Genomic DNA, 20,548 nt, shown 5'->3' with positions numbered 1-20,548 from the left:
AAGTTAATTTCTGGAAAAGAAAGATAACCTAACTTAGCTATCAAACTAATCTATATAACTTTAAAATAAACAAGAAAACACCTCTCTTTATAGCTAATAAAAATATAAGAAACATAAATTCTAAGTAGTCCACACTGACATTTTCACTATAAGTACTTAGAGTCAACAGTTGAGACTTCTGAATCCATGAGAAATTATTTGGTGAAAAATCAGCAGGCAGAAAACAAAGTTTAAACCTGTGACCTGAAATTAAACATTAATGATTATGAATTTTAATGTCTACTCATCAAATATATAACTGCTATTTTTTTCAAATCAGTAAATATTTATTGTGTACCTAATAAGTACAGAAACTATGCTAGATGTTACGGTTAGCATAAAAATACTGCAAAAACTATTTCTACCTTCACAATGAAACAGAATGGTGATCTGGAGTCAGCACTAAATTTAGAATCCTAAAACCTTGGTATCTTTTTACTCCCAGGTCTACCAATTACTGATTATATGAGGATACTACTTAACATCTACAAGCTTCACATTCTTCCTTTGTAAACGAAGATAATAATACTTCATAGAATTTTTAAAGTTTATTTTTCATTGAGGTATTACATACAGTAAAATGAACATATATCAATAATAGAACTCAAAAAATTTTATAACATGTAACCACCAGGACATCAAACATAGAACATTTCCCAATATCTCAGAAAGCCCTTTCATGTCCCCTCTTAGTCAATACCGGCCCCTAAAGATAACTACTATTCTGACCTTAATATCATAGGTTAATTTTGCCTGTCCTTAAGAGCCATATAAACAAAAGCCTATAGTATATACTCTATGTCTGGTTTCTTTCTTTCAATATTACCTGTAAAATTCATCTGTGTTACTGCACATAGCATTAGCTTATCCTCTTTCATTGCTGTGTAGTATTCTATTGCAGATAAAAGGCAAAAATGTCTACACTGTGCTCAGTTCTCCTATTTGAGATTTCCCTATGGGAAGGGGGAAAAATATGCAGATACAGTTTATCTAATTCTACTGTTGATGGATATTTGGGTTGTTTCTAGTCTGAGGTTATCATTAAAGTTTCTATGAATATGAGCATTGTGTTCATATAATGAAGACAAAAGCATTCATTTCTTTAAAGTACATACTAGAGTGGAATTGCTGGATCATAAGGTATATGAAAGATTAGCTTTAGCAGATACAGGTTTCCAAAGTGGTGATGCCATTTTATACTCCCAGTAACAACATAGGAGACTGCCAGTTGTTCTGTTCTAGCCGTTCTGGTGGGAATGTAGTTCTACCTCATTGTGGTTTTACTCTGCCTTTCCTGAATGACTACAGATGTTGAATATCTTCTCATATGCTTAATTCCTTTTGTAGAGAGCCTGGTCTAGTCTTTTGTCCATTTTTTAAAAATCAGACAGTCTTTGCAGTTATTCATATATTCTAGATACAAGTCCCCTGTCAGACATATGCATTGCCAGTATCTTCTCCCAGTATGTGGCTTGCCTTTTTACTTTCTTAATGTATCTATCTTGATGAAGAGAAGGTCATAATTTTAGATGTCCAACTTATCAATCTTTATTTAATGTGTTAGTGTCCAGTTTAATAAATCTTTGCCTACCCCCATGATCATAATGATATCCTCCCATGTTTCCTTCTAGGAGCTTTATTTTATTACTTTTTATATTTTAGGTATTAATCTATTTTAAATTAATTTTTGTATGGTGTGAGGTGGGGAAGGGAGTATCATGGTTTTTTCCCACTCAAATGAGTATTAAATTAACTCAGAAGCATTTACTTTTAAGACCCACCTTTCCCTCCTGAACTTCAATTGGTGTCTTCTTCACAAATCAAGTGATTTCACAGAATTTAATCTTTAATGATAAGTTCCAGCTCTAAAAAGGACTTTAAGAATGTTTGTTTCCTATCAGAAGATTATAAACAAATATAATAGGAATCTGTTCAAAATATTTACTAATTCTTTCAACAAACATCTGAACTCTTCCTGAATGCAAGGCACTATGTTACATAATATAAAAGACTGTATTATTGGGTTAACTCTTCCCTCATCTAAGTAAATCAATCACATTCAGAAACATACTGATTGTCACAGGCAATCTTGATCTCAGTTGTGTTGTTATTCCCCTCAGGTACTTTTTCTGAAGAAAATACTCTTTAGAGGCTTATTTTGATTTTTAAAATATTTAACTTATTAAAGTTAAAAATGTAAAAAATTCAGTTCTCCTTAAAGCTTTTTAGATTCAGCTACAAATCATTTTCCATGTACAGGCCTAGTAGATTTAAGAGACTTTTGAATAGTATTTGGTCCTATTTACAAACCCAGTTACTAAAATGCCACCAACTTTTTTTTACCTACCTTTATATATTTAGTATATTTTATTTACTTCTTAGTTCTTTCATTGCCTTACTTAATAAAGCATAATTTACACATATTTTTATAGATTTTATAATAAATTAAACTTATAAGGTAATCTTAAATTTCTCCTAAGTGTTCCAATAAAACATGTAACAGTATGTCAAAAAAAATTACAAATCTAAATTATTCCATAAGACATTTAAAGTGGAATTACATGCATGCATATCACCCTTGTTAACCATGTTTTCCTAAATATTCCAAGTACGTAAAAATAATAAACATGCACATATCCCTTAACAGAAAAATAGCATTACTATAGTTTTGATTCTCTTAGATATGTCTATTCATAATATTAAATCTTCCTGGAGTTAAAAGATGCTTAATCTACAGAAGACACTTATCATCCAAGTTAACCAAGTAACAGTTAACCAGAAATTTCGGCTTGTATGAGATACAGAGCTGTGGATATACTTCTTTTTATACTAAATATTATCCAATCCCATGTAACATGTTGGGGGTTGCTTTCTTAGCATTCTGATATTACCCACAACCAGTTATTTCAGCTAGGACATTGAGTGGATTCTTGTCAGTGATTCTGATGGGCCATACTAAATCTTGTTTAAAGTTGCTAAGCCAGTCATTCTATCATTTCAAAGGTCAGGGAGCGGTGGTAACATTACTAATTCTTTAGTCTAATGCTAGGATTCTACCATTCCCAGGCAAGTTAATTAATTATTGGGTTGTATCTTGTTTTTCTTTGGCTCCAAAGATATACTCTCATACCTGATTAAATTAAAAAGCTTCTGCACAGTCAAGGAAACAATCAATAGAGCAAGTACACAACCTACAGAATGGGAGGAAATATTTGCATGCCACACATCCGATAAAGGGCTAATAACCAGAATCTACAAAGAACTCAAGCAAATCAACAAGAAAACATCAAACAACTCCATTAAAAAGTGGGCAAAAGACATGAACAGAAGCTTTTCAAAAGAAGACAGACTAATGGCCAATAAACATATGAAAAAATGTTCAACGTCTCTAATCATCAGGGAAATGTAAATGAAAACCACAATGAAGTATCACTTAACTCCAGTCAGAATAGCTTTTATCAAAAGTCCCAAAACAACAGATGGTGGTGTGGATGCGGAGAGAAGGAATGCTTACACATTGTTGGTGGGACTGCAAACTAGTGCAACCTTTACGGAAAGCAGTATGGAGATACCCCAAAAAACTAAGAGTAGACCTACCATTTGATCCAGCAATCCCACTACTAGGTATTTACCCAAAGGAAAAAAAGGCATTTTATAAAAAAAAAAAAAGACACTTGTACTCGAATGTTTATAGCAGCACAATTCACCATTGCAAAGATGTGGATACAACCCAAGTGCCAACAATAAATGAGTCGTTTAATAAAATATGGTATATGTATACCATGAAGTATTACTCAGCCATTAAAAAAAAAGGTCAACTAATACCTTTTGTAACAACCTGGATGGAACTGGAGTCCATTCTCCTAAGTGAAGTACCGCAAGAATGGAAAAACAAACACCACATGTACTCACTATTAAATTGGAACCAACACTCATGTGTACATATGGTAGTAAAATTCGATGGAAATCAAGCAGGAGGGAGAGGGGAAGAAGGGATGGGTATATTCACACCTAATGGGTACAGTGCACACTATCTGGGTGATGGACACATTTATAACTTAGACTCAAACTGTACAAAAGTAATTCATGTAAGCAAAATGTTTGTACCGCCATAATATTAAAATTAGAAAAAAAGATACACCTTTATCTTTTCCATTTAATTCTAAAGAATTCTGAACTTGAAAAACCTAACATATTTAATTTATTTTCTGCCTAACTCTAAAGACCTTAAAACTAAATGAATAATGGTATTCTTTAAGATTATCAAGACTACGTAATCTCTACAGATAACAACATACTATCAGTTAAACTTCAGATAAAATCTCACAGGTCTCTGTCCGACTTCTGAGATTATTCTACTTGTAAAACAAGGGGATACTGGTCAGGAGTACCAGTGGTTCCAACCTGTAATCCCAGCAACATCCTGTCTCTACAAAAAAAATATAAAAATTAGCCAAGCGTGGTGGCAGGTGTCTGTAGTCTCAGCTACTGGGTAGGCTGAGGCAGAAGGATCACTTCAGCCCAGGAGTTTGAGGTTGCAGTAAACTACGATGACAAACTGCACTCTAGCCCAAATGAGACTTTGTTTTAAAAGTAAAATAAAAATAGAATTTTTTAAAAAGGGAACACTAAACCATATGACATAGTTCCAGCATTCAAAAAGCCTGTAATTTAGTTGAAAATATATACATATATATTTTATAATTATATGGGATATTCCTTCTGTCCACACATAACCTACAACTAAAGTCTTAATAAAGTTAAGTTCCCAACTATAAACAAGAGTTATCGAAAACAATAAACTGGGCCGGTCCAGTGCAGTGCTGTTTACAACTATTAATAATACCACAACCAGCTACAGATTTTTTGTTCCTTCTCCATTCCCACTGCTTCACTTGACTAGCCTTAAAAATGTATTTTTTAATTAAAAAAAAAAGACCAACAAATTGTAGGACAAGACCCTTAAGAACTTAATGATAACAGAACTACAAAAATAATACATAGTGACAACAAAAATAAACAAACTGAAAACCTCTCCATAATAAAACACGTAAAAATATGTTGGATAAAATTTAATAAATATCCTTTTATATAAATGCTGATCTTATCAGAAGGCATGAGAAATACCTAGTGGAGATAAAAAGAGAGAGAGAGAGAGAGAGAGAGAGAATGAACTGTAAGCATATGAGCTGATGACATGGCCGTCCTTTAGGGTTTTGGGGCTTCAGACATCTGGGGCCTGAGATTTAATGACTGTAAGGCTGGTGGCAGGTACCCCTCCCTTCTCTAATGGAAAAAAGAAGAAGTCCCTCCTATCCCTCAATACCCGCCCCAAAGCTGAAACAAAGAAATTCCTCACTCCTCGCACCAACGTCTCCTGGCCCAAGAAACTCCCATCCCCCAGTCCTAAGAACCTATATAAACCCACTCAGACTTCTGGGTGGCGCAGCCTCTCTGGTACTACTCCGTGGGTCCCCTGAGGCTCACCCGGGTCCCTTTCTCTCAGGGACTCGTTACCCCCACCCGGGAGTGCTCCAATAAAGCCTCTTTACTTATCCCTTTCAACTCTGCTTGTCTTTCTTTCTCTGGCGCCGGCTACTTCAAAGAAACCTTACAATGACCACACAGTGAGACTTGAGATAGGGTCTCACGCCCACACAAGTCAAAGAAGTTGAACCGAGAATACTGTATAAAGCCTGGACCCTCAAAGGGCAAGAATCTCAGTGAAAGGGTAGAATTTAAAACATATGGAAGAAATAAGTACACTTGTCTACTGGGGTCTATGCTCTGTATTTGTGGAATGAAGTAAATGTCTTCCCTAGAAATAGTAGCCAAGGGCCCATCCTCAAAGGATTTGAGACTCAATTTTATACTACCCTAAGCAAAGAAATTTACCTAAAAGTGGTCCTATGCAGGTTACATCCCTAAGGCACCTGGCCGAAGCAAACACAGACCTCTCAGGAGTAACAACCCCTTTTAAACAAGCCACATGTTGGAATGACTGATTAAAACTTGTGGAAGAGACATTCTCAACTGTACCACAAACCAGATTCATCAGAAATAACAAAAAGCAAGATGACTCCCAATAACTTCTGATAATAGAACTGCCAGTTATAGACTACAAAATGAATGTTTAAAATTAGTAAAGATTTAAAAAAAGAATTAAGCAAAAGATATACAAGTCTTAAGTAACATAAATAAAAATAAATCCACGCTTAGAGAACTGATAGACTGTTTAATGCAAAAAACAAAAAATAAAATCTTAAAAATAATGAGAGAAAGGATACGTTACCTATAAACAAACAACAAATAGACTGATAATACAAGTCAGAAGGCAAAATAATACTATTACTAATGTTATCGTCAAAGCATAGAGAATAACCACTAACCTAGTATTCTACACTAAACTATCATTTAAGAGTGTCATGAAAATACAGATATTTTGAGAGAAAAACTTAGTTTACCACTAACAGAGACCTTTGCTGTAAGAAATATTAATACTAAATATTCTTTAGCAAGGATGAAACTGAATTCAGAAAGAGTAACCTGCAAGGAATGATAAAACAATTGCTAAACACAGGAATAAATCTAAATAAGCACTTAATTATTCTTTCAACAAATGTTCATTGAATGCTTACATTGTGCCAGGCCACACTCTTATTGCTAGGGGTACAGCAATGAACAAATCAAAGGCCCTGACCTTACAGGGCTTACAATCTAGAGGAGATGATAAACAAAACACACACACGCAGAATAGTATCAGGTGGCAATAAGTGCTATGAAGAAAAATAAAGCACAGTAAGGGGACAGAGTGGTGACAGGTGAAGGGGTAAATATTTCAAATAGGGTGGTCGGGGCAGGACTCTCTAGGTGACATCTGAACAAAGGCCTAAATGAGGTGAGGGCACTGGCCACCATATATCAAGTGGAGTGGAAGTGAGGAGTAAGGAATGAAAACTGCAAACATTTCCTGAGCTTTTCATATGTGCTAGGCTGTTCTTCACACTTTACTTGCATTAAATCATTTAATTCTCACAATAACCCTATCAGGTAACTTTCATAGTGATCCCCAATTCACAGAGGGGGAAAATGAGGGACAGGGTGAATGACTTGTCCTCAAAGACACTATGTGGCAGGGCTAGGGTAAGAACCTTCTAGCCTGGTTAATTATCAAGCTCCGGGCAAAGGAAAATGGAGGCAGGGACCTTCCTCCCACTGGTCTTTGCATCCATAGTGCCCAGACATAACAGTGCTGAGTGTGTTGAGCTGAAATGACTACAGAAAGAGCAGAGGGCTGAGAACTAGGAAACAACAACAAGAGGTGACCACAGTCAGAATAAAAAATAAGAGGAAGAAAAGCAGAATAGTATAATGTCACAGATGCCATAAGAGGGAAAAAAGAGTTTGGTCAGAAAGAATAAGAAAATGTATCCCATTATTAAATTGGGAAGTTATCCGATATTTTCAAAAATTCTGTCCCAATGCTACAGTGACTAGAAGGCCAGGATTTCTAGTAATTAAGAGAAAAAGGACAGTGGAAGTCAATAAATGTACACTACAGTTATACAGCAGTTTGCCACGAAAAGGGGAAATGACAGAGGCTCATGTGCAGCAAGCAAGGCAAAGATCTTTTCAGTGAAAATGTAAAAGTAACGTGTTATGCTTCATTCTGACTTACCACTATCTCGTTCCCACTCCTTAGTTTATCTCTAATGAATTACAATTTCTATCTTTCAGTTGCCTTTTCTGTAACATAAAAATAGAAATACCAAGTGTTTAGATACTTATTAAAATAAATACCTAGAATTCCAAAATAGAAATTTGAAATGAATGACTACTGAGTTCTATAAAATAAGACAAATACTCCCTAGAGAAAACTTACATAAAGGAAACAATAACATAAAATAGCCAAATGGAATGTCCTCCCACCCCAGGACACTTCAGATCAGAATTTAGACCCAGAAAAACACCTGCTCCTTCTTCATTCTCAGACAGTCTTGCTTGCTTTTTTCTCCTCACTGAAATGATCACAAAAGAACCCACACAAGCCCTCACCACTGTATCTTCCCACCTCACTGCATTCACACCCTTATAACCACCTGCCTCGGGTGACTCTGAGCCACACACTCCCTCAACACATGCCTCAGATCCCATCACCTCTTGTCGACTCAGGGACACTGGTCCAGCAATTGTCCACTTGGTCCATGAATCATCAATTTTCCCCTTTCTACTGCAACATTCTCATCAGCATATAAACATCCTGTTATTCTTTCTCTCTAAAACAACAAACCTTGACTCCTTGTCTTCCCCAACTACCATTTTCTCTGTTCCCTTTTTCAGCAAGATTCATTGGAAGAACTGCGTTATATTAATACATACTCATTGTCTTCAGCTCCCCTCTTCCCATTCTCTGAACCCACTCCAACATTGTCTACCATTCTATCAAAACTGTGTCAAGGCTGCCAGTGCGCTCATGCTGCCAAATCCAATCCAGTCCTCAATCCTCACCCTATTTGACCTATATGCAGCATTTGATAAAGTAACTTAGAATCTTTAAAGCTTGGTTTTTTTCTTCTAAAAAAAATAGGAATGATAATAATAGTACCTATTTTAAAATGTGGTTATGAAAATTAAAAAAGAAATAAAACTTTTTGTAAAAGCATAGTACCTAGTTCACAGCTAGGAACACAATAAATGTCAGTTATTACTGGGGTTAATCAGCTCTGCTACCTACATTCTACTCATTTTCTAAAAATAGAGTCCATCCCATACTCCAGAAACAGAATTCTGGAAGATAATATGACTCCATAATATTATGAAAATGAGTATAATCTCAACCTGCCAAGAGTATTAGGCAAATAACCTACTCTACCATATAAAGAATGACCTTAAAATTTCTTTCTTGTCCTTGATTGCTCATGATTCTGAAATAACTATCACTAATTTCAATCTCTCTCCAAGTCTGGTTCTCACTTCTATTCAACAGCTTGGTCCAGATATGTAATTATTTGGTCAAATTTTTCTTTCATTCTCTATATCTCACTAATCATTAAATCCAGTCAATTCCACCTCAGCAATGGCTCTCACACCCATCTATTAATACAAGAATATATGCTTAAGAGAGCAAGGAACATGTCTGTTTCTGTATCCTGCCATATATGGGACAGCACCAGGTACAGTGCTTGGCATATAATAGGTGCCAGCATCCTACAAAGCAATCTCATTACAATATACATTTTACAGAAGAAAAAATGAAGCACAGAGAAGTGAACTTGCACAATCAATTAGTAGTGGAAATGATAAAAACTTTGCTCTCCAGCCTTCTAATCTCAGCAAAATAACTGAGCCAGAACCTGGGTGAAATATCTGTATGAAGGAGAGGGTAATTTGCTCTCTCACCAGTACTTGATTTTGGCCTTAATCTTTTCACTGCAAATTGGGATTTAAAATGCTACCAGCTACTTAATCTGAGTGCCCAAAGAAACATAAGGCAACCACTTTAATACTAAGTCAAAAAGAATTTTCCCTTTGCTAAAATTCTACATAACAGCACTAATTCAATAAAAAAATCAATCTTCTGATCTATATGTACACAGAAACACATTATACCACTTCCTTTGGTTCTTGATGAAATAACATTAGAAGGCCTATGAGAGTTTTAGCACACTATGCAGACCAAGCCAAATGATTAATTTCAGGTTTGTGTATCCTATTCTTACTGCCAACCCTCCTAAAAGATGTAACTTAAAAAGACCTGCCACTTGGAAATGTAAATTGGTACCACATAGTCATATGGAGAACAGTATAAAGGTTCCCCAAAAAGTTAAAAATAGAACTACCTTATGAGCCAGCAATCCCACCACTGAGTGTATACCCAAAGAAAATGTAATCAATATGTCAGAGATATCTGCACTGCCATGTTCATTTTAGCATTATTGATAATAGCCAAGACATATTAATAGAAACAAACTAAATGTCAGTTGACAGATGAACAGATAAAGAAAATGTAGTGTGTGTATGTGTGTGCAAGTGCACACATATATACATACACACACACAAAATGGAATATTATTCAACCTTAAAAAAAAAAGAAATCCTGCCATTTGCAACAATGTGGATGAACCTGGAGGACATTATGCTAAGTGAAATAAGCCAAATGCAAAAAAACACATACTGTATGATCTCACCTATATGAGGAATCTAAAAGAGTCAAACTCATAGAAACAGAATAGAATGGAGGTTACCAGGGGGTGGGGGAGAGAGAAATGGGGTGATGTTGGTCAGGGGGTACAAAGTTTCAGTAATGCAAGATAAGTAAGTTCTGGAGATTTAACATACAGCAAGGTGACTATAGTTAACAATAATATATACTTGAAATTTACTAAGAGGGAAGATCTTAAGTATTCTCACCACAAAATGAAAAAAAACAGAAGAAAAAATGATAAACTATGTAAGGTGATGAATATGCTAATAGTTTACTGTGGTGACTATTTCACAATGTATATCAAATTGTCAAGTTGTATACCTTAAATATACACAATTTTTAATTGTCAACTGTACTTCAATAAAGCTCAGGGGGGAAGAACTACCACATTTATTTTTTCAGCTGAATAAAGAATAGTTTATCAAATATATGCTATGTCAAATACTGCTCCAATACAGAAAATCTTAGTTTCATGGCTACAGGTCTCACTGGAAGAGGCCAACTAATTAAAGATAATGTACTTAATAAGCCTACAAGCAAAATATTATAAAATCATTTCATTAATACAATAAATCTTTTAACTTAGGACACTAAGAACAATATGCAGCCTCCATCTCTTTGGATTTTAATTCTAATATTGCCACTACTTCCCATCATAATCCTACTTTTGTAGCTCAATTTCCTCACATTTAAGGCAATGAATCTAATCTCTTTAAAAAATTGTGCTGATTTATTCAAGCAACTGCTGGTAATTTAAAATATGGTCATGGGCCATGTGCGGTGGCTCTCACCTATAATCCCAGCAACGTGGGAGGCTGAGGTGGGAGGATCACTTGAGGCCAGGAGTTTAAAACCAGCCTGGGAAACATAGTAAGACCTCATCTCTAAAAATTTTTTTTTAAATCAGACAGGCATGGTGGTGCACCTGTAGTCCTAGTTACTCAGAAGGCTGAGGTGGGAGGATTGTTTGAGCCTAGGAATTTGAGGCTGCAATGAGCCACAATCACATACCATTGCACTCCAGCCTAGGCAACAAAGTGAAACCTCATCTCTTAGAAAAAAAACAAAAAAAAACCCATGATAATGATTAAACTCAGCAGATGCATGACTTAGAAGGCAAAACTTCAAGCAACGTGGCAAAACCACTGGTAGAAAACCATGGTATACACATTACCTTGGTATGCTGCAATAGGATGAAGAAGTAGTTTTGTCTTAAAAGTTAATGAAGTGAAATGATTTCAGTGTGATGCTCCCATAGAAAATTTTTTTAATTATACTTAAAATGTCAGTATTTATTTCATTAAGCATTTTCAGTTTCTTTATTTTCCTACCACTAACAATTTAATAATATTAGGATACATAGATGTATATCAAAATATACCCACAGATACCACTAAGTATGCTGTGCAAAAGTGATATAGCAGAGTAGATGTAAGTGGACTCCTGAAGTTGAGGAAACTTGGGTTCAAATTCTGGCTCTGCCACTTTCTTATTTAGATGACTTTGGAAAAATAATAAACTCCACAAGCTTCAATTTCCTCAGCTGTAAATGGGGTTCATAATAATGAATTAGCAATGACAATATGGGTACACAGTAACAGTACCTACTTCATAAGATCACTGGAGGTTTAAATAAGATACTGCTTATAAAACATATAGTAAGTGATTAACAATTCTTAACTATCATTCTTTCCCTGAAAATACTCACCAACTTCATAAGACTGGAACATTTAAAAAGCCATATCTTCTCTGCCACAATTACTCAAAATGTTTCAGAAAACTAAAGGAATTATACAGAATTTGCAGGGAGCAAATAAAATTACTTGAGAAGTTTTATAAATGAGGCTACCATTTTTTAATTGTTATTCTCTTGATATTTGTCTGAAAGAATATTTAGTACTTTATTTCATAGTTGACCATTAATTTTAATTACTTATTACCTGCCAGTTACTGTCTTAGACATTAAATGTTCTTATGCTAATTCCATGAGGTAAAGATCTCCATTTTAGAGATAGTGAAACTAATGTTTAGAGAAGTTAAATAATTTGCTCAAGGTCATAAAGCAAGTAGGTGTTCAGAAGCAGAATTCAAGATCTCATAGACTAAGTCAAGTACCGTTTCATTAAACCAAGAATATCCAAGGACTATATCCACTATTCACTATCTCTAGGTGAAAATTTTATTATGTTCGTTTTACATGATTTGGAGAAGAAATAAAGTTGGTAAAAGGAGAAAAATATACAATTCTAACTTCCAACAACTTTTAACTCTAAACTTACAATCTGAATATTTACTTATTTTTTAGCCCTATACACATTCTGTGCTATGAACCAGTGAAAGATTTACTTCATTAACATTTGCCTTACATTGTTAATTTATGAAGGACCTGTTGTTTTGCTTACTTAAAGATTTTATTCATAAAGTTTACAATTACTGATCCCATGCTATTACTCAAGGTATTAAACATAACTCCTTCTCTGATAAAACCTTGTGGGCCGGGTGCAGTGGCTCATGCCTATAATCCTAGCACTCTGGGAGGCCAAGATGGTAGGATCACTTGAGGTCAGGAATTCAAGACCAGCCTGAGCAAGATTGAGACCCCATCTCTACTAAAAATAGAAAAAATTAGCCAGGCAACTAAAAAATAGAAAAATAAGCCAGATGTGGTAGTGTGCACCTGTAATCCCACCTACTCAGGAGGCTGAGGCAGGAGGATCACTTGAGCCCAGGAGTCTGAGGTTGCTGTGAGCTAGGCTAACGCCATGGCACTCTAGCCCAGGTGACAGAGTGAGACTCTGTCTCAAAAAAAAAAAAACAACCCTGTGGTGTTGTTAGCTGTTTTCCTATTGGTGTTGATGATATACATGGGAATAGGAATCTTTTTTTTTCCCAGGCAATACACAGTCTTACATTTGCTTTGATTAAGCGTTTCTGATTCACAAAGGGACAAAAAAACATACATACAATGGCTACACACAAGGGAAACTTTTTTAAAAATTTAATACAGAGAAAGGAGGCTCAAAGAAATACATTCTGATACATTCATCTTTCATTAAGAAAAAGGATTTTAAAACAAATATAAAATTAAATTAGATCTATGTTATGAACAGTTAAGACAGGACAAAGAAAATTGTCCTGTTATTCTAATGAAAAGTTTTCACGTTAATATTTATCAATGGGAAATGCCACCCACAATTTTTTATTCAGTTTGAGCCATGAATATTAGAGCTATTAACTGTGGACCCTGCTTTTAGAAATGAATCATGGTGCTCTAGCAATTCTGAACATATATTCCTATATTTAAAGTTATTGTCAGCTTTTAGCTTTAAATTAGAGTATATTTCAGAATTAATAACTTTCAGTAAAAAAAGGTATCCATTATATACACATACAGAAAAATTTCAAGTTCTGATAGATCACAATGCCATTTTTTTTTCAGTCTTTACTTTGGAACTGCCATGATAACAATCCTACAACTCTTGAAACACTACCTTTTGAGGAATAAAAGTCACCTTAATCCAAAAACATATGAAGGTGGTTACATCAGAAGAAAAAAAATTGTTGTAAACCTTTAAAAAAAATCCTTATCTAGTGTTTTTGCAATGAAAATCACAAAATTATCTGCAACTCAGTGGAAAAAATCCTGAAGGAATAAATTAACCACTTTCCATAATTCTTAAAATGTTTTTAGAAAACTTTAAGAAATCAGTAAGTTAAACAGACAATCGTAGCTACTGACCAAAAGAAAAACTTATTTTCTATGGTCCCACACTGGCCACATTATCACTTTCACAATAAAGTGGACAGACAAACCAGAAAAACCTAAACTCACATCCTGGTCCAGACTAACTTACAAGTCAGGGTCTCCCAGGCTTCAGTTTCCTCACTTATGAAATTAATAGAGTTATTCGTGCAATGTTGGTTGAATGCCTACTATGCTGTGCCAAACCCTGTGTTAGCAATGGTAATTTGTTATTTGATTTTTGTTTTAAGTAAACAAAACCACGTCCTTTGTCCTTGCAACACTCCTAATCTTGTGAAGAGACAAATAAATGCAACATGATAACTGCTATAAACAAACTGCTATGCCTAGACAAATCAAAAAGGCTGCAGAGGGGAGAGTCGCTGAAGCTGAAACTTGTAGAATGAATATTGAGTTGCTTAGTAAGAGATGGAGATTATGGATATTCCCTGAAGAACAGAGCATGCACAGACAAGAGGACAAGAAAAGGCAAAAAGTGAGAGGTTTAATTTAGATGATGCATACACTGGATGTCAGGGAAAACTGGTGGGAGAGAAACTTAGAGCCTTACATGCCACATTAGGAAATTTGACCTTTAAGAAATAAGCCTCTCAAACATTATTGGTAAGGTTCCTTCTACACTAAGACTCTGGAAATTGGCTATAGGCCCAACTAGATAAATCCAATTTCACTTGAAGTTGTTAAGAGTCTCTTTAAGCAAAAAAAAAGCAAAACCATCTAAATTTTAATGCTAATACTATGAAACCTAAAAGATCTCTCTTAACTGATAAATTTTAGGACTAGCAGGCTTCTATTATTATAGTAATAAAGCATTTGAAAAGCAAGACATAGGACAAGTGATTTAGTTCTACTTTTTATCAAATACCAACTGTAAACTTAGAAGTGTGAAAATTTAAAACATATTAAATTTACATGTCCTCAAAAATGCTTTTTCATACTTTGTTCAAATCAAGCTCCATTCTGAATATCAATAAACTAGAAGTGCCTAAAGAGAATGTCAACCCCCATTTACCTGTGTTCCGCAGGAACAGGTGGTGGCCAAACAGCGGGATCTCTAAATGGCTCATCTTGACAGGACACAGGGAAATCTGGGGGCTTGTCGATTTTAAAACTTTCTAAAGTGCTGACAATACTTTTAACTTGTTCATATTCTTCCAACAATTCTTGCCGAACCTTAAAAAAAAATTAGCTTTTACTCTAGAAACTATTTAAAGATTTCATAAATTGTAATCAATTGCTACAAAATGCAAGTTTTCTTAATGCCATTCAAAGTATGCAAAAATGAATCATTAAAACATATTCAGAAATACAAAGAACTACTTAAAGTAAGGTAGAGAGAAGGGTAGAAATTAGTTTGAGAAAAGATAATTATATACACCTTTTAATAAGGGAAGTAATTATATATCTTTCATAATGGAACTCTATTTCTACCAAAAAATGTGATGATCATTAGTACAATTTAAAACAAGCAACTAAGTTGGTAACAAGTTATCCATTTCCATAAATCTAAAATGTTATGCTAAATCCTTTTAATATATTTATACATAGATTTCAAAAAATTATCAGCCAAATTTTCATCAGCATTTCCTATCCCCAACATCACTAAATATAAAATGCCTGTCATGAGTGTCTAAAAGTCAAAAGTAGTATAACGGTATGAATTATACACTTCCATTTTTTATTTAAATTCTCCTCACCTAAAATCTGAATTCTTTTGGCCTTATTTAAACTTTCAAGTCCTGTGTAAAGTTTATTTTGAGTTCAAAAGCAAGATTTTTTCCTATATTTAAAAAATTTATCTGAGCACCTACTGTAAGGGAGTTCTTTTGTTTTCAAACTGTGAGCTCAAAAAATTTTCAAAAGCGGCCGGGCGCAGTGGCTCACGCCTGTAATCCTAGCCCTCTGGGAGGCCGAGGCAGGTGGATCGCTCGAGGTCAGGAGTTCAAGACCAGCCTGAGCAAAAGCGAGACACCATCTCTACTAAAAATAGAAATAAATTATCTGGACAACTAAAAATATATATATAGAAAAAATCAGCCGGGCATGGTGGCGCATGCCTGTAGTCCCAGCTACTCGGGAGGCTGAGGCAGTAGGATCGCTTAAGCCCAGGAGTTTGAGGTTGCTGTGGGCTAGGCTGACGCCATGGCACTCACTCTAGCCTGGGCAACAAAGTGAGACTCTGTCTCAAAAAAAAAAAAAAAAAAAAAAAAAAAAAAAAAATTTTCAAAAGCAAACAGATAAAGATTGAAAATTACATTTATAAATCCATTTTAATGATTCTAATTTCTTTTTAACCAGAAAGCACATTTCACTGTAAAGCAAAGCATAAGAAACTTTCCCTTACCTTTATCTTGAATACTATATTAAAAGGAACATATGAAGGAGTTACAAAACCAAAGAAAAATCTAGGTAAAATTTAATTGCTAATACATACAATTATACAATATGCAGTACTGGGAGAAATGAAATTTCAGAACCCAAGGTAAAGAACACGGTAGAAATGGTCACGATTTAACATATACTATTAAGAATATGTCAAAAATATTTCCATAATAGATTAACAAACTAACTTGCCTGTGGCTGTAGGAAGGGTAGAAGAAAACAACTAAAATTTCAGCCTGAGTTACACCCAAGCGTGTTATTCTCACTCGTTATAATTTGGTAATACTTAAATCAGAAAATAAGCCAAATTTACCCTCAAAACTTAGTAAAACATCAATTTCTAACTAGTGGAAAAATTAAAAGAAACACTTGAAAGGCATTAGTACATGAAATGGAAACTTCAAAGAAATGCTTGACTTTGTACTTTTAATTTTAAAAAGATTTTAAGTTTTAACACTAAGTGGAGAGTGCTTGCTTTGGCAGCACATTTACTAAAATTGGAACAATACAGAGAAGATTAGCATGGTCCCTGCACAAGGATGACACACAAATTTATGAAGTGTTCCATATGTTTTGACTTAAAAGTTTTCGAAAAAGTATGGCATATTGTTTTAGTATAACAGGTGAAAAATACAAACTTAATAAGCCTGTATAAAACAAAAGCCAATTTTGTTTAAACTTTATTGAAGATGGATGGTTTTACTTATTCATTTCCTTAAAGAAAGATATATTGCTTGTAAGTATTACTTGTTTAAAAAAAATTTTTTTTTAAAGTTACAATGAATTTGGAATTAGGGCACCACCAAAAAACAAGAACCATGTTAAAAGATATTGATCAATTAAAGTATTAAATTAAAATTAAATTAAAAAAACAGTTAAGTGGGAAAATTATAATTCAAGTTTTTATTAACTGTACTGTTAAATAATCAAGTTGTATAGTAAAAAGACAGCAAATATATTGATTTTTTATTAGATTATGAACTCATTTTTATTTGTAAGGAGTCTTTCCAAAGATGAGGAAACTTTCTTGAGGAAAAGTTTTATGAAATGGGTAAAAACTACGTGTAAAAATGAAAGGCAAAAGGGCAAGTAGAAATACTTTATTTTGAAAATCTGTAGTCACATACAATTAAGTAACTGATTGGAGAAAAAAATTAAAAGTAGATTCAATTAGAATTAAAAATCTTCAAAACATATCTCATGAAATATATGATCAAGACCGGGTGTGGTGGCTCACGCCTGTAATCCTAGCACTCTGGGAGGCCGAGGCGGGAGGATCGCTCAAGGTCAGGAGTTCAAGACCAGCCTGAGCAAGAGTGAGACCCCATCTCTACTAGAAATAGAAAGAAATTATCTGGACAACTAAAAATATATATAGAACAAATTAGCCAGGCATGGTGGCGCATGCCTATAGTCCCAGATACTCGGGAGACTGAGGCAGAAGGATTGCTTGAGCCCAGGAGTTTGAGATTGTTGTGAGCTAGGCTGACGTCATGGCACTCTAGCCCAGGCAAAAGAGCCAGACTCTGTCCCAAAAAAAAAAAGAAAGAAAGAAAGAAATATATGATCAAGAATAAATAAAACATTAATTAGGCAAGACATCAGAAAATTATTCAAAGTACATTTTAAGTATATTTCAACATTCAGAAAAATAAGAACTATTTACAATATCTCAAACTAATTCTTCAACTGTAATCTCTCAAGTGTAACAGGTTACTGCCACCCTCATTCACTGAATACTTTAACGTGATCTTACCTGCTGCCATTTGCCTTTGATAGCTGGGTCTCTGACTGACTGGCAATGTCTCTGAATCTGCTGTATCACCCCCTGGTAATAAACCATTGATGAGTCATAATTTCCAAGAAGTGCATATTCTCTTCCTTTCTTTGCATTATCACAAATCTCAGCCAAATTCATCTTCTTTCAGAGACCTAAACATAAAACATAAGGACTTTCAGTGTTTAGTACCAACTTTAAAACATTTTTTATTGTTCTTTAAAATATCTGCTTAAAACTACTTTGAAAGTCAAATAGTTACCTTTCATTCAAGGTTATCTGAATACATCTTATAACAGTGGTCTCAACATTTTTGGCACCAGGTACAGTTTCATGGAAGACAATTTTTCCATGGACTGGCAGTGGGGGGAGCAGGAGTGGACTCAGGATGATTTGAGTACATTACATTCACTGTGCAGTCAAACCTCTTTGCTAATGATAATCTGTATTTGCAGCCACTCTCCAGAGCTAGCATCACTGCCTCAGCTCCCCCTCAGATCATCAGACATTAGATTCTCATAAGGAGCAGGCAACCTAGATGCCTCACATGCGCAGTTTACAGTAGGGTTTGCACTCCTATGAGAATCTAATGCTGCTGCTGATCTGACAGGAGGTGGAGCTTATGCGGTGACGTGAGCCACAGGGAGCCGCCGTAAATACAAATGAAGCTTGGCTCCCTGGCCCACCGCTCACCTCCTGCTGTACCACCTGGGTCCTAACGTGCCACGGGCCAGAACCAGTCTTTGGACCAGAACCAGTCTTCAGCCCGGGGGTTGGGGAACCACAGTCTTATAATACTGAACAAAGTTTCCAATTTGGGAAGTACAAAGGTGATCATAATAGAATAACCAAGGAAATAACAGGGAGAGAAGTTACAGAGCTCTGAACTATTGATTCATTTTACAGGTATATAAATTGCACACTAGTTTTTCTTGTTCATTTATAATAACCACAAGCTGCAATCATAGCAAAGATGGCCTTATTTTATTCAGTTTATTCTTGACAATACAGAAATAAATATACAAATATCACATAAATATATTTCCACTGATGTTAGTTAAAACTGTAGAAATTAGTTTTCACTAAAACTTTTTGGCTCCAAAAATAAAAAGTTATACTTAAGGAACACATTTTAAAGGAACAGTCAGCCTATAGCTGTACATGCACTTTTTATACGCATTTAATTGCCCCATACACAAAAACTATGAATTAAACTATCTGAACCCTTTTTGCTCTTCAGTGTGCAATCTTCCACGATCCTGTCATTCTCTACAGCTTTTTGGCTGCACAAATAACTATCATTAATCTTTTCCTTTCTATAAGATGCTAGTTAGAATATCCTTTAAACCTCTGGTTTCCATCAAAGCCCTCCAGTCTAGTAACTCTGGCTTTTCTTCCAAGCTTCCCAAAAGTCTCCTAGAATCATCCAAGGCTTCCATGCAAAGACACTTTCCTCCCAAGACTACATAGGATAGGAGTCCAGAGACAGAGAAGAATGATATGCTGGAAAAGAGTCTAAACTGCCCTACTCTTATTTCCTAGAACAGGAAACCAATGACAACAAGTAGTAGAGAAAATCAAAATACTTCTTTATGCCTTCCTGAGGGAATTAAACTTTTGGTTTGAGAGCTTGACTTTTCCTCTCTCTCAATATTTTATCTATTCTTGAGGAGCTCAAAAATTTTTTCTCAAAATTAAAGATGACTAGTCCTAAGCATTTCAACTGACTTCAGCATGTTCTTGAAAATAAAGCTATTGCTTTATGCATTCTGGCATATTATTTGCCCCTTATTCCATCCATCCAGTACAGGTTCCTTGAAGGTAGAGTTATGTTACTTGAGAATCACACTGCAGCAAATAGTACACTACTTTTATGCCATTACAAATTTCAATGTCTAGTAGATCTATCCACAGAATGCAGGACACCATGGAAAGTCTCTTCCTTCAAATTTAGGAACATTAACATAGAACAGTAAGGGTTTATTACAATGCATAAGCTGTAATTAATAAATCCAGTGGAAACAAAGCTGCTCCATAAATTATTCCCTTTTAAAGCCACTGTGGAGGAGGGAGGGGCGAGGTGGAAAAAATTAATTAAAGTCACTATGACACAAAAACATTAATTCTGCTAATAAGTACCGGTACACAACTATGAAGGATAAAAAACATCTTTTCCTGTAAAGGCCCAGACAGTAAACACTTTAGACTTTGAGGGCTGACAAGCAAAATAGAGGATATTATGTAGTACTTATATAATGAGACAAAAATTTCCATAATCTTTATTAATGAAATTCAAAATATAGTAGTAACAACAGAGTACAACTTTCTGTAAGACAGGTTTACTAATGAGAAGAATGGAACTCTTTTGGGGGATATATTTCAC

General features: G+C 34.9%; 1 protein-coding gene and 1 non-coding gene across 3 annotated transcripts in view; one reads left to right on the top strand and one right to left on the bottom strand.

The window, feature by feature from the left end:
* The window catches only part of KATNAL1 (katanin catalytic subunit A1 like 1), a 63,432-nt gene that overhangs the window by 27,090 nt on the left and 15,794 nt on the right, over positions 1 to 20,548 (bottom strand). For both annotated transcript variants that reach the window (XM_045566838.1, XM_045566839.1), the window contains exons 2-3: positions 18,145 to 18,320; positions 15,019 to 15,179 (exon numbers count right to left, since the gene is read on the bottom strand). In XM_045566838.1, the coding sequence (XP_045422794.1) occupies positions 15,019 to 15,179; positions 18,145 to 18,306 (323 nt within the window). In that variant the 5' untranslated portion in view covers positions 18,307 to 18,320. The remainder of the gene's footprint in view (positions 1 to 15,018; positions 15,180 to 18,144; positions 18,321 to 20,548) is intronic.
* LOC123649529 lies at positions 16,856 to 16,962 on the top strand. The gene has a single exon (XR_006739037.1). It is a non-coding gene; the product is annotated as a U6 spliceosomal RNA (small nuclear RNA).

Source organism: Lemur catta, chromosome 13 (assembly GCF_020740605.2).
Source record: "Lemur catta isolate mLemCat1 chromosome 13, mLemCat1.pri, whole genome shotgun sequence".
NCBI classification, from domain to species: Eukaryota; Metazoa; Chordata; class Mammalia; order Primates; family Lemuridae; genus Lemur; species Lemur catta.
This window is presented reverse-complemented; position numbering and strand designations above follow the sequence as displayed.